The sequence below is a fragment of the Myxine glutinosa genome, chromosome 2, assembly GCF_964187855.1.
Source record: "Myxine glutinosa chromosome 2, kmMyxGlut1.1, whole genome shotgun sequence".
NCBI classification, from domain to species: Eukaryota; Metazoa; Chordata; class Myxini; order Myxiniformes; family Myxinidae; genus Myxine; species Myxine glutinosa.
In genome coordinates, this window is record NC_136262.1 from 240,909,146 (window position 1) to 240,925,016 (window position 15,871).

General features: G+C 41.9%; 1 protein-coding gene across 8 annotated transcripts in view; it reads right to left on the bottom strand.

Annotated features, from left to right (window-relative positions):
- UVSSA (UV stimulated scaffold protein A) overlaps positions 1-15,871 on the bottom strand; it is a 143,098-nt gene that overhangs the window by 19,707 nt on the left and 107,520 nt on the right. For all 8 annotated transcript variants that reach the window (XM_068106027.2, XM_078772384.1, XM_078772386.1 and 5 more), the window contains one exon: positions 7,174-7,378. In XM_068106027.2, the coding sequence (XP_067962128.2) occupies positions 7,174-7,378 (205 nt within the window). The remainder of the gene's footprint in view (positions 1-7,173; positions 7,379-15,871) is intronic.

The following is a 15,871-nucleotide window of genomic DNA, read 5'->3' on the forward strand; positions in this document are numbered from 1 at the left end:
GTTCATCAAGCAGGGGTTTTGCTCGCCGTCGAGTAGGCGAAAGGATGGTTCCTCAGTGTGTGACACCAACTGTCAAACATGGAGGAGGAAGCGTGATGGTCTGGGGCTCTTTTGCTGGATCCAGAGTCGGCGACTTGCACAGAGTGACTGGCACCCTGAACCAAAAGGGCTACCACAGCATTTTGCAGCGGCATGCAATACCCTCTGGTATATGCCTAGTTGGTCAGGGGTTCATCCTACAGCAAGATAATGACCCTAAACACACCTCCAGGCTATGTCAAAACTACCTTCGAGGAAAATAACAAGATGGTAGGCTTCAAATCATGGAATGGCCAGCAAAGTCTCCAGACTTAAACCCCATCGAGCTGGTTTGGGATGAACTGGACAGAAGGGTAAAAGCAAAGCAACCTACAAGTGCAACACATTTGTGGGAACTTCTGCAACAATGTTGGGAAGAACTTCCCAAACAATATTTGATTTCCATTGTAGAAAGAATGCCACGAATGTGTTCGGCAGTTATATCTGCAAAAGGTGGCTACTTTGCCGAGTCAAAAATTTAAATTAAATTTTGTTAAACAAAATGATTCTTTGATTTCCTTTTTATCTCCAATTGTTTATTTGTTCTATGCTTAATTTCAGAGTACATTGAGACATTAAACTGCATAAATTTCAATAAAAATTGGAAAAATTGAGGTGTTCTAAAACTTTTGACCGGTAGTGTATGACATCATAATTATCAGCAAAATAATCTACAGGCAGACAAGCTCCTGCGGTAAAATTTCATGTCAATCAGACCAACGGTTGCCGAGAAAATGAATTTTTAAACTGCAGACACGGCACACATACCCACCTGAATGCTTAACCCCGCTTTTCACTTCGTGAGCGCAGGGTAATGACGAAGTTGGCTTTGTGCATCACAATCTGGAGATGAGTATGTATACAATCTACCAAGGTATTGTGAAAGGGAATGCTTAAGATTGTTTTTCACCCTTCAAACGACCCTATGGTACGAAGAGGAGCCTTTTTGAAGAATGCCATTCCATTATTACCCTGCGCTCACGAAGCGAAAAGCGGGGTTAAGCATTCAGTTGTGTATGTGTGCTGTGTGCCATGTGCCATGTGCATTTTTAAAATTCATTTTCTTGGCAACCGTTGGTCTGATTGACACGAAATTTTACCATAGAAGCACCTCTGCCTGTGCAATTTTTTTATTCATAATTATGACGTGATAGGTCACGTGGTACGGACACCATCTCAAAAAAAGGTTGGACCTCTCCATCTCCCAAACCGCTCAATGATTGAAAAATTAAACATGGCTCATTGTCAAGTACTCCCCATGGGGAAAAAGATATGTTGATGATGATGTCATCGGTGCCTTAATTATGACATCATAATTCGACAAGTACAATGCTTGATCTGATCAGTATGAAAAAAACAAAAATTCCTCTGCAACTGTTAGACCGATGGACATGAAATTTTCAGAATAAGTGCGGCTCCTGTATAATTTTTTAATGATAATTATAATATCATAGGTCACGTGGTACAGACGCCATCTTGGAAAAAAAATCGAAAACAGTTGCACCTCCATATCTCCGAAACCGCTCCATGGAAAAAATTGAAACATGGCTCATTGTCAAGTACTCCCCTTGGGGAATAAGGTATGTTAAAGATGATGTCATCGGTGCCTTCGTTAAGACGTCATAATTCGATAAGTACAACACTTATCCGATCATTGTGAATTTTTTTTCTCAGCAACTGTTGGTCTGATGGGCATGAAATTTTCACCATAGGAGCGCCTCATGTAGAATATTTTAATGATAATCATGACGTCATAGGTCATGTGGTACAGGCACCATCTTGGAAGAACCCAAAAATGTTGCACCTCTATATATCCAAAACCGCTGCATGGTAAAAATTGAAACATGGCTCATTGTGAAGAACACCATATGGGGAATAGGTGTTGTTAACAATGACGTCATTGGTGCCATAATTATGACGTCATAATTTGACAGGGACAATGCTTAGTCTGATCAGTTTGAAATGAACAATTACAGTCACGTGAAAAAGTAAGTACACCCCATGTAAAGTTTTGACTTTTTCAACATATTTCAACATACAGCTATTTGATCTTCATTTCAACAATATTGATAGATAAAGGTGATATAATATAACAAATATCATGAAACATTTACATTTTGCAGTCCATTGTATAATTTAAATAAACATCAATGCAAATTTCGCATGTGGAAAAAGTAAGTACACCCCTACATTTATCACTACTTCAAATACCTAAAATTAGAATCAGGTGCACCAACTCAGGTGCAAATGATTAGAACATCGTTAGAGAGGATCTTGGAGGAACCTGTCTCATTTAAACCTCAGACATTTAGTTTGGTTTGCTCTTTGTTGTTGAAGTGTGCGGCATCACCATGCCTAGATCAAAAGAGCTCTCTGAGGCTTTCAGAAAGAAGGTTATAGATGCCTACGAGTCTGGGAAGGGATTTAAAAAGATCTCCATACAATTCGAAATCAATCATTCGTCTGTCCGGAAAATCATCCACAAGTGGAGAAGATTCCAAGCAACTGCCAACTTGTTCAGGCCAGGCCGCCCCAGCAAGTTCAGCCAGATAGCAGACCGCAAGATGCTGAAAGAAGTCTCTAAGAACCCCAGAATGTCATCACGGGACCTACAGGTAGCTCTTGCCACTTTTGATGTCAAAGTGCACGAGTCTACCATTAGAAAGAGGCTGCACAAATTTGATCTGCATGGGAGGTGTGCCAGGAGGAAACCTTTGCTGTCCAGAAAGAACATCAGGGCAAGACTAAAGTTTGCCAATGAACACCGAGGCAAAGAACAGCACTTCTGGAACAATGTGCTCTGGACAGATGAGTCAAAGGTAGAGCTATTTGGCCACAGTACCAGAAGACATGTTTGGCGAAAACCAAAGACAGCATTTGACCACAAGAACCTGATACCAACTGTAAAGCATGGTGGTGGAAATATTATGGTTTGGGGCAGCTTTGCTGCATCAGGGCATGGGCAGCTCACCATCATAGAATCCACTATGAATTCTTCATTGTACCAGAGGGTGCTTGAGGATAATGTGAGGCCATCTGTTGGAAAGTTGAAGCTCAACCGAAGGTGGGCCTTGCAACATGACAATGACCCTAAACATACCAGTAAATCCACCGAGGAATGGCTGAAAAGAAAGAAATGGAGGGTTCTGGAATGGCCAAGTCAAAGCCCGGATCTAAATCCCATCGAGATGTTGTGGGCGGATTTGAAACGAGCTGTGCATGCAAGAAACCCCTCAAACATCGCACAGCTGAAAGAATTCTGCATGGAGTGGGAAAAAATTTCTCCCAGTCGATGTCAGAGACTGGTAGACAGTTATAAGAAACACCTACTTGAGGTTGTTTCTGCCAAAGGGGGCAATACCACCTATTAGAGCCAAGGGTGTACTTACTTTTTCCACATGCAAAATTTGCATTTATGTTTATTTAAATTATACAATGGACTACAAAATGTAAATGTTTCATGATATTTGTTATATTATATCACCTTTATCTCTCAATATTGTTGAAATGAAGATCAAATAGCTGTATGTTGAAATATGTTGAAAAAGTCATAAATTTACATGGGGTGTACTTACTTTTCATGTGACTGTATATTAGAGAATATAAATTTATGATGTCATCGCTCACGTGGTCTGGTAGCCATATTGGATCGAAGAAAAAAAATGTTCAAAAACAGAAGATTTGGCTCACAACAAGTTGACTGCGCAGGGTAAGTATTCTATGAATACCATCTAGTTTTCATTATTTAACAGATGCAGGACAATAGATTGAGGACATGTCTTGAAACATATTTTAAGGAGGCAAGACAAGGTGTGGGGATACAGAACATAGGTTTGGCATTGCATGGATAATGTTGCAGTCAACATCATACTAAAATATGCAACCTGGTGACTGTCTGTCTGTCTGTCTGAGCGCGATACATTCAGTTGTTACTTATCCAATGTCAACCATATTTGACAAGATGACCAAGAGTCACACGATGGAGGTTGTATGAACTTAATTTACCTCCCCCTCCCCCTCCCCTCACTCACCCCCAAGGCAGTTTTCCTCCTCAGGCAAAATCCATGATAAGGTGCACTGACAACTTATTATGCCATTTTGTGGGGCACCCCTACCAGAAGTAAAAAATTATTATAAACCACATACACATATGATTACCTTTTTAAACACTGCTGCTGTTTAACACGAAACTGAAAGTGAGGAAACCCAACGCTCTTGAGGGCATTATATGCTTATCACGTCCCCCACAGACTAACGGACCCGAGAGCCTTGATCTACTGTAATATATATACCCCAGACAGGATAATAACATTACCTCTCCTGCCTCTCCTGGGTGTACGAGTCCAATAGATTCACAAATTTCTGTGCGATACAAGGTACAGGTACTTTTCTATGCACAGCAAAAATAGAAATAAAAAAAGGAGTCTCCAAATTAAAAAACTTGGTCAATTTGATTCTGCAACTAGTGATGAATATGGCTGTATCTGAACACTCATGCAAGATTAAACTTTTGATCCAAGTGATTCAACTTTCTCATTGAAAGTTTCTCAACTTTCTCAACTTTCTCATTTCTCACTCCCATCTCTACCGCCTATGACATCAACACATCCTGGGAATTCTTCCAAAGTAAACTGCTCTCTCTCATGCACAGATTTATCCCATCTCGTCTTCAGTTGTCATACCCTTCCTCCCGTCCATGGTACACGGAATCTTGTGGTGAGGCTATTGCCCAGAAACAACTTGCTTTCGTCTCCTGGAAAGCAAATCCAACGGAAGGAAATCTCATTTCCTTTCACAAAGCCCGAAACAAGTGTGTGTCCACCCTCAGGAGAGCCAGGAAACAATATCTCTCGGTTCTCAGGACAGAACTCTCTTATCTGTCTCCCTCTTCCAAATCCTGGTGGCATCTGGTCAAATCTGTTTCTGGCGTTTGTTCCCCCTCCATCCCCTCCCTCACCTCAAACGGCCACACGGCTGACTCCACGCGTGAAAATGCTGAATGCCTCAACTCTGTGTTTGCCTCTAAATCTTGTGTCCCAAACCCATCCCTCTCTGTACCCACCGTACCCAGTCGTACCCAGCTGCTGCTGGACTCTGTGTCCTTTCCTCCTGACAAGGTGGAAAAGTTTCTGTCAACCCTCGACTCTGATTCTGCAACTGGACATGACGGCATCAGCCCACGGGTCCTAAAATCTTGTTCTTCCGCTCTTTCACTCCCTCTCTCTGTTCTCTTCACACTCTCTTTTGCTCAAGGTCATCTGCCATCTGCTTGGAAATCTGCCAACATCACCGCTTTGCACAAAAAGGTGCAAAAACAGATTCCAGCAACTACAGACCAATCAGCCTTCTCTCAATTATCAGTAAAGTCATGGAATCCATCATTGCTTCAGATATGAAATCTTTCCTCTTCTCCAATGGCTTGATCTCTGATCATCAATTTGGTTTCAGACCTGGTCACTCTACTCTGGACATGCTGCTACTGCTTTCTCAGCAATGGATGGAGGTCCTCAATGCCAAATAGGAAATTAGAGCTGTCTCCCTTGACATATCACGTGCCTTCGATACGGTCTGGCACCCCGCTCTGCTCACCAAACTCTCCTCTGTTGGTATCCATTGTAAATCTCCACGCATGGCTGGCGGACTTCCTCTCTAGTCGTAGTCAACGTGTGGCCCTGAATGGGTTTCTCTCATCTCCTCTTCCTGTTCAGGCTGGAGTTCCCCAAGGCAGTGTTCTGGGCCCTGTGCTTTTTCTGGTCTTCATCAATGATCTCTCCGACTCTCTTGAAAATCCTCTCTATCTCTTTGCTGATGACTACTCTCTGTCGCTCCATTCTTCATCCCTCAGATCGGCAGTCTGCAGCCTCCTCACTCTCTGCAGACCTGGACAAAATCACAGACTGGGCAAACAAGTGGAACATGTCTTTCAATCCTGACAAATCTCACACTCTTACGATGTCTCTCCGAAAAGACCGACTGGACAACCCTCCCATCTACTTTCTGAATAATCCTCTCCAAGAAGTTCTGTCACTCAAACTTTTGGGTCTCACTATCTGCCATGATCTTTCCTGGGAAAACCACATTTCAAATCTGGCCTCCAAAGCTAGTCGCCGACTGGGCATCCTCCGTCATGCGAAGTCCTTCCTTGGCACACCTGAGCTCCTCACCACGTACAAGGCTTTCATCCGCAGCTCAATGGAATACTGCTCTCCCCTCTGGGCTGGTGCTCCTGCCTCACACCTAGCTCGTCTTCACGCTGTTGAAAGCAAAGCATTCAGAATCATTGGAATCTCCCGCGATGAAGCTAACTCCAAGGGCCTCTCACTCACTCACCGCAGGCAGGTTGGTGGTCTTTCCGTCTTCTACCGACTCCTTTCTGGCCTTGCCCCCCCAGCTCTCTCTGGGCTCTGTCCCGCAAATATTCCTACAGGTCGCACAAGATCTGCCTGCAACCCTCTTATGGTTAAACTGCCAAAATCAAGACTCTCTGCTCACCTTCACTCCTTCATTCCTCTTTTCTCTCGCCTCTGGAACAAACTCCCTCACTCTCTTCAATCCCACTCCACCCTCCAGGTCTTTAAAACAGCTGTTCACCACCATCTCTTATCTTCCCCCATCCAAAACCTTGATCTTTTCTATCCCCGATAATTTCACCCCAATTCCACTTTTTGAAATACCAACTTCTGTCCTGGAAGTCCTTGGTGTCCTTGTGTTTTATACTTCTCCCACCCCCCCCCCTTCCCACGCCTCCTCCCCCCAAGCCCTCTCCCTCCCACACATCTCCCTGCTCTTAAATGTTGTGTGCTCTCAAGTGTTTGTGTGCTTCCCATTCTCTTGTCTTCCGCTCCCTCTTTTTATATATTTTGTTTGTCTGGTTGATCTGTTTGTGAAGTAAATGTCAGCTCTTTCACGAGCCTCGATTCAGTATACAAAAAAAAAAAAAAAAATTGCAAACAAATACTTTTGGCTTGGTGAAATGTGCAAGCAGCACAGGCAAAATATTACTAGAAAAATGATGCAAAATATTGAAATGAAGCAAATCCTGCACAAAATGTCATCACAAGTAAAGCTTCACAAAACAGGCAAACATGTACATACCTGTTAAAAACCTTCTTCTCAAGTCGCCTTCGTGATGTATCTTCCAACTGCTTCAGATCAACCAGGTTTGGATATTTTTTCCGCTTCGCTTTTCCCTTGGTGCAGCCACTTCCCTTTCTTCTATTCTGTCGCTCAGCCCAAGCAGAACCCAGATCTTCCCCGGTGGCAGCCTCCACCTCACGCAGGAGCACGGGGTCACGCCAGGCTGTAGGAAGAATGTAAGCAAGTGGTTTTACAGCAAGAATAGATTATTTTCCACTTTAACATAGAGAAAAGAGGAATGAAAGAGTGAAGGTGAGCAGAGTCTTGATTTTGGCAATTTCACCAGAAGAGGGTTGCTGGAAGATCTTGTGCATCCTGCAGGAATATTTGGGGGACAGAGCACAGACAGAGCAGGGGGAGCAAGGAAGGAGAGGAGTCGGTAGAAGACAGAAAGACCACCAACCTGCCTGTGGTGAGCGAGTGAATGGCCCTCAGGATCAGCTTGATCATGGTAGATTCCAATGATTCTGAATGCTTTGGTTTCTACAGCGTGAAGCGAAGCTAGGTGTGAGGCAGGAGCACCAGCCCAGAGGGGAGAGAAGTATTCCATTGAGCTGCGGATGAAAGCTTTGTATGTGGTGAGGAGCTCAGAAGTGCCCAGAAAGGAATTCGCACGAAGGAGGATGCCCAGATGGCGACTGGCTTTGGAGGCCACCTTGGAAATGTGGTTTTCCCAGTAAAGATCATTGCAGATAGTGAGACCCAAAAGCTTGAGTGACAGCACTTCTTTTTTTTTTCTTTTTTTCTTTTTCTATACATAATTGAGGCTCGTGAAAGAGCTCTTTGAGAGGATTGTTGAGAAAGTAGATGGGAGGGTTGTCCAGACTGTCTTTACGGCGAGACAAAGTGAGAGTGTGAGATTTGTCAGGATTTAAAGACATGTTCCACTTATTTGACCAGTTTGTGATTTGGTCCAGGTCTGCAAAGAGTGAAGAGGTTGCTGCCTGCCAATCTGAGGGTTGAGATATGGAGCAGCAGCTGATGATGGAGCCATCAGCAAAGAGATAGAGAGGATTTTCCAGAGAGTCGGAGAGATCATTGATGAAGACCAGAAAAAGCACAGGGCCAGAACACTGCCTTGAAGAACTCCAGCCTGGACAGTAAGGGGAGATGAGAGAAACCCATTCAAGGCCACACGTTGATGACGACCAGAGAGGAAGTCGGCAAGCCATGCATGGAGATGTCCATGGATACCATAGGATGAGAGTTTGATGAGCAGAGCGGGGTGCCAGACAGTATCAAAGGCACGAGATATGTCAAGGGAGACAGCTCTGATTTCCTGTCTGGCATTGAGGGTCACCATCCATTGTTGAGACAGCAAAAGCAGCATGTCCAGAGTAGAATGACCTGGTCTGAATCCAAATTGATGATCAGAGATCAAGCCATTGGAGAAGAGGAAGGATTTGATCTCAGAAGCGATGATGGATTCCATGACTTTGCTGATAATTGGGAGTAGGCTGATTGGTCTGTAGTTGCAAGGATATGTTTTTGCACCTTTTTATGTAAAGCGGTCATGTTAGCTGTTTTCCACGCAGATGGTAGATGACCTTGAGCAAAAGAGAGGGTGAAGAGAACAGAGAGAGGGTGTGATGGAGCGGCAGAGCAGGATTTTAGGACCCGTGGGCTGATGCCGTCTGATCCAGTTGCAGAATCAGTCAAGGTTTGACAGAAACTTCTCCACCTTGTCAGGAGAGAAGGACACAGAGTCCAGGAGCAGCTGGGTACGACTGGGTAAGGTGGGTACAGAGAGAGACGGGTTTGGGACACAATATTTTGAGGCTAACACAGAGTTGAGGCATTCAGATGACAATGAGCAGCCATGGGAATTAAACCCACACAGGCAGTGGAAAAGTAAATACAGCATGTCTTTAACAACTCAACCAAAAAGCCACACGATGGTGAGCCAATGCCTAAAATTTTGCCATTTTATTTATGCAATAAGTACATAGTCTATCTGGTAATTATATATATATATACACATACTGGCAGATGGAAGTGCTTTAAAAATGCTTCCTGCAACTCCTAACCACAAGTGTAAAAATAAATAAATAAACACGAAGAAAGTAATTAAATAGAGTATCATAGAGTATCATTCAGCATCAGAGAAAATTGCGAAGAACAGTTATTTCAGAATGTATAAAAGCAAGTTACAGACGTGCCTCCCACCAGTGCCTTTCGTGAAGAGAAAACGAGTGACAAAGAGAGAGGGAGAGAAAGAGAGAGAGAGAGAGAGAAAGAGAGAGAGAGAGAAAGAGAGAGAGAGAGAGAGAAGAGAGAGAAAGAGGAGAGAAGAGAGAGAAAGAGAGAGAGAGAGAAAGAGAGACATGTCTCCATGTCTCTCGGTCCCTGCTCTCAAATGTTGTGTTTGTGTCCTTCCCCCTCTCTGCCCCATCTTGTCTACCGCTCCCGATGTTATTTGTTTTATGTGTCTGTTTGTCTTTCTGTGTGATTAATGTTCGCTCTTTCACGAGCCTCGATCTTGTATACAAAAAAAAAAAAAAAAAAAAAAAAAAAAAAAAAGACAGAGAGAGAGAAAGAGAGAAAGCGAGAGAGAGAGAAAGAGAGAGAGAGAGAAGAGAGAAGAGAGAAAGAGAGAAAGAGAGAGAGAGAGAGAAAGAGAGAAAGAAAGAAAGAGAAAGAAAGAGAGAGAAAGAGAGAGAAAGAGAGAGAAAGAGAGAGAAGAGAGAAAGAGAGAGAGAGAAAGAGAGAGAGAGAAGAGGAGAGAAGAGAGAGAGAGAGAGAGAGAGAGAGAGAAAGAGAGAGAAGAGAGAGGAGAGAAGAGAGAGAAAGGAGAGAGAAAGAGAGAAACAGAGAGAGACAGAGAGAGAAAGAGAGAGAAAGAGAGAGACAGAGAGAGACAGAGAGAGAAGAGAGAGAGAAAGAGAGAGACAGAGAGAGACAGAGAGAGACAGAGAGAGACAGAGAGAGACAGAGAGAGAAAGAAAGAGAAAGAGAGAGAAAGAGAGAGAAAGAGGAGAGAAAGAGAGAGAAGAAGAGAGACAAAGAGAGAGAAGGAGAGAGAAAGAGAGAGAAAGAGAGAGAAAGAGAGAGAGAGAGAGAGAGAGAGAGAGAGAGACATAGGTGACCAAGAACAAAAGCCGGAATTGAAAGAAAAGAAACGGAATTGTAAAGAAAGTGAAAATAGTCAAGAGTGGAGTGCCAAGCCAGCCGTTCCTCAAGGGTTTTTAATGGAGTTCTTGCTCGAATGCTTAAACCACTTGGCGATGTCTCCACAAGAAACTTGGTAAATGAACACACCCAATGTTCTTGAGACCCGACCATATATCGACTGCAATCTATATACCCCAAAGAGGAATGACCTTTCCTGCCGCTCTCAAAGTGAGCGGGTGTTTACGCCGTAATGACATCATATACAGTCACGTGAAAAAGTAAGTACACCCCATGTAAAGTTTTGGACGTTTACAACATATTTCAACATACAGCTATTTGATCTTCATTTTAACAATATTGCTAGATAAAGGTGATATAATATAACAAATATCATGAAACATTTACATTTTGTAGTCCATTGTATAATTTAAATAAACATAAATGCAAATTTCGCATGTGGAAAAAGTAAGTACACCCCTTGGCTCTAACAGGTGGTATTGCCCCCTTTGGCAGAAACAACCTCAAGTAGGCGTTTCTTATAACTGTCTACCAGTCTCTGACATCGACTGGGAGAAATTTTTGCCCACTCTTCCATGCAGAAATCTTTTAGCTGTGCGATGTTTGAGGGGTTTCTTGCATGCACAGCTCGTTTCAAATCCCCCCACATCTCGATGGGATTTAGATCGGGGCTTTGACTTAGCCATTCCTGAACCCCTCCATTTCTTTCTTTTCAGACATTCCTTGGTGGATTTACTAGTATGTTTAGGGTCATTGTCATTTTGCAAGGTCCACCTTCGCTTGAGCTTCAACTCTCTGACAGATGGCCTCACATTATCCTCAAGCACCCTCTGGTACAATGAAGAATTCATAGTGGATTCTATGATGGTGAGCTGCCCAGACCCTGATGCAGCAAAGCTGCCCCAAACCATAATATTTCCACCCACCATGCTTTACAGTTGGTATCAGGTTCTTGTTGTCAAATGCTGTCTTTGGTTTTCGCCTAACACGTCTTCTGGTACTGTGGCCAAATAGCTCTACCTTTGACTCGTCTGTCCAGAGCACATTGTTCCAGAAGTGCTGGTCTTTGGGTTGGTGTTCATTGGCAAACTTTAGTCTTGCCCTGATGTTCTTTCTGGACAGCAAAGGTTTCCTCCTGGCACACCTCCCATGTAGATCAAATTTGTGCAGCCTTTCTTATGGTAGCCTCGTGCACTTTGACATCAACAGTGGCAAGAGCTTCGTGTCGGTCCCATGATGACATTCTGGGGTTCTTTGAGACTTATTTCAGCATCTTGCGGTTTGCTCTTGGGCTGAACTTGCTGGGGCGGCTTGGCCTGAATAAGTTGGCAGTTGTTTGGAATCTTCTCCACTTGTAGATGATCTTCCGGACAGTCGAATGATCGATTTCAAATTGTTTGGAGATCTTTTTAAATCCCTTCCCAGACTCGTAGGCATCTATAACCTTCTTTCTGAAGGCCTCAGAGAGCTCTTTTGATCTCGGCATGGTGATGCCGCACACTTCAACAACAAAGAGCAAACCAAACTAAATGTCTGAGGTTTAAATAAGACAGGTTCCTCCAAGATCTTCTCTAATGATGTTCTGATCATTTGCACCTGATCTGGTGCACCTGATTGTAATTTTAGGTATTTGAAGTCGTGATAAATGTAGGGGTGTACTTACTTTTTCCACATGTGAAATTTGCATTTATGTTTATTTAAATTATACAATGGACGACAAAATGTAAATGTTTCATGATATTTGTTATATTATATCACCTTTACCTATCAATGTTGTTGAAATGAAGATCAAATAGCTGTATGTTGAAATATGTTGAAAAAGTCAAAACTTTACATGGGGTGTACTTACTTTTCACGTGGACTGTACGTAATGACGTAGCATGACGGCCGGACACAAAACTTCCGCTACTTTAATATATATAGGATATATATTTAACCTCCAGTAACGTTGCAGTCATGACATTGGGATTAAAGTGTTATGGTTTATATTTACTATAATATTATTATTACTACGAAAACGATACTACTGAAACGATACCACTGTATTAAGAAACCTGGGTTTAATTTGTCGGAAGCGGCAGGTGAGGTCATCACGCCTAAGGCCTATACATACCGTATTGTTGGAAGAGACGCAACGCCGATGCTTTCGATATTTGATGGTCATTTTAACAATCGGTTTGTTTGTGTTTCACACTGAATGAAAAACCTCAAGGTAGAGCATAACATTTGTGATATATGACAGGTTCGACAATATGTTCGGCAAGAACTGCATATAAATCAAAATTGCGATGCGAGGAGAGTCAGCCGCAGCACCGCTGTAATGACATCAGACGTAATCACATCACCGTGTCATGTGACTAGATTCTCAGCTCTGATTGGTATACGTTTGAGGGGACATACATACACATACACACACACACACACACACACACACACACACACACACACACACACACACACACACACACACACACACACACACACACATACATACACACACACACACATACATACATACATACATATATATGGATAAACACTGTTCTAGACGGCTCTGCCCGGTGGGCTACGCCGTAAAAACAATGTACCTTTCGCTGATTGCTGTGTTTAATGCGATTTTCAGGATTTGTGCTGACATTAGTCACATGGTTTGTACAATTACTTCCGCTTCTGAGGGAATGTCATTTTGTCAATGTAAAAAGCTGTACCTGCCTCATTACTTCTAATTAGGTCTCATGGGATTTTTTTTTTGGGGGGGGGGGGGGGAGGGATTTCATGTCTCTGTCCCAGATATAGAAGGTCCAGCTTTGAATGTCTCACCATTTGTTTGTTTATCCTGTGTTATACCATTTTCAGGCAAATCATGTTCACACACTCATTTCCAAGCTTTCTAACCCTGGTTTGAATCCCGACCCAGCTATAAACTGTCATTCTGGTGTTTCACAGGCATGGAGATTCCTCAATTTGTGGGCTGTCCCTCGAATTGATGTTAAACTGGGTGTCATGTCTGCCAGCATTTGTTGGTGGACATTAAAGATCCCACGGTGTCCTTCATGAAGAGTAGGAGACCTATCAATGGCACCATGAACAAATTACAAATTCCTGCTCTAACCAGCAGAGGACACTGCATCAGCGGCACAGCTGTGCCCTCAGCCAATGATGCTATCCTGCACCCTTGTGCTGCATACAAACGAAGAAGTCGCATCATTTTGAGGAAAGTAAATTCATGAGAATTAGTTATGTTTGAGTGAAAATAAATATCAAAGCTTCATACTTCTTGTTTTAACCTTCTGTCTTTTCTATATCCTAACAAGCCATTTTTTTTATTTTCCCTACACTTTACCTAACCTAGTCATTTATACATTACCTTAGGAGAGGGATGAGGGGAAGAAGATAGCAACAACAATGTTACAGAATTTAAAAATACATGAGACAATTACTATTCTAAAAAATATATGAATTAATATATGAAAATATTACATTATATTATAATAAATAATTATATTATAAAATAAAATTATAAAAATAATAATTATATAATTATGAAATTATATTATAATATTAATGATATTATAATTTATAATATAGTAATTATTATAATTATAATTATTATAATCATATAATATATAATTATATTACAATATAATTATATATTAAATTAATTATTATAATATATTATTATATTATAATATAATTATATTATAATATCATTATATTATAATAATTATATTATAATTATATAATTATAAAATTATATTATTATAATAATTATATAATTATAAAATTTTATTATAATATAAAAATTATAATTATATTATAAAATAAAAATATATGAAAAAATATATGAAAATTACCATTCTAAAAAATATACGAGACAATTACCATTCTAAAAACGCCACGTGGTGTTCACGTCATTGGGAAAGGTTGCATTTAAAGATGAGCCACAATGGTGAATGTCAATCACGGAATACCAAGACAAGTAAGGAGAAGGATCCAAAAGGATTCACAAGTGGTATGATGTTAGGGGTTTGTAAACCTCTGCTATTCCTCATGGCAAAGCTGAAAAAGGCATCTATCAGGTCGATTTGTAGTGTAAAAAGTGAGCAAATGCACCCGAGAGTAAACAGTCCTCAAGATGCAAAATAAACATCATTTACAGGGATCGATGATGCGTCAGATTGTGCATAGGAAGCCCCAAACGGACATTCATGAATACATTTCATGGAAAAAGTTAAAATTGCAGACAAGATCACAACTTATCCACAGGAACCACACACAGGCTAAGAATGGCACAATTCATTACTATGTGATTTATTTCATAATTTAGGGGATAAGGGATCATCAATCTTATGAAATGTTCGATCATATCAACAGAAAATGCTGTTATCAGTGTCTCCTTTGTTGCAGTCAAATGCACCTTAATTTATCAATGGCAGTACCATCTATATAAATAAAACACAGTTTGTGTGTGTGTGTGTGTGTGTGTGTGTGTGTGTGTATGTTACCGATAGACTCCTAAACGGAGAGGCTCACGTGCTTGATATTTGGCATAGACATGGCCATTGAGCCTGGGAAGGACATGGCCTACCTAAAAATATTTGACGAGATCCATATTTTTTATTAATATTTACCTCAGCGCACTTCAGCGAGGAACATTATGCACGGAATCTCAGCCGGTGCCAGAGCAGCTCGCTGATTCGCTCAGACCGATCACGTGATGTTCCATCCTCGCTGCCAGACCACTGAACGGAAAATATATAGAATGACCATTGCCATTCACACCACATAGGTGGAGATGCAGCTACCGGGCGCCATCTTGGTTGGCACTCGATGCTGGGCGATGGTGATTTCCCGTTACGCGTTTGCACGTAATTCAGAGCGAAAAGCGATTGCGTTTTTTCACCTTTTGTGCGATCGTGTTTTGTGTCGATTTTTGTCGATTTTGTGCGATATGAATTAAACGTCTTTGAAACAGCTGTGAAACATCTTTCCACAACCCTTCCTTAACCGATTGGAGCAGTTTATTGCCGCACAAAATGGCATTTTAACAGTTGTCTGGCTTTTTAAAATCTGGGACACGTTCAAAACAAACGAGATCCGCGAAGCGAGTTGGTCGAGTCGTGTTAACCAAGATGGCGACACGGCGGCTTCACTTTTCACGGAGTATGAGCGTTCTATATCTATCTATAATTCCAGTAATCTCTGTGTGTGTGTGTGTGTATGTGTGTGTGCATGTGTGTGTGTATGTCTGTGTGTCTGTGACCGCTGTTTCTCGACAACCACGGGTCCGATATACTTTAAACTTGCCAGGTATATTGCTGGGGACCCGAGGATGTGCCTTTTCAAGGTTTTCATATTAATCGGGAGAAGTAGTTACCGAGCTATGGCGATTTCTTTACCAAACTCCGCAAGCCGTTCGCTTTGGACCAAACCATTTCATGTAAATAGAGGGGGGGGGATTGTCACCGTACTCTCGCAAGCCGTTCGCTTTGGACCAAACCATTTCATGTAAATAGAGGGGGGGGAT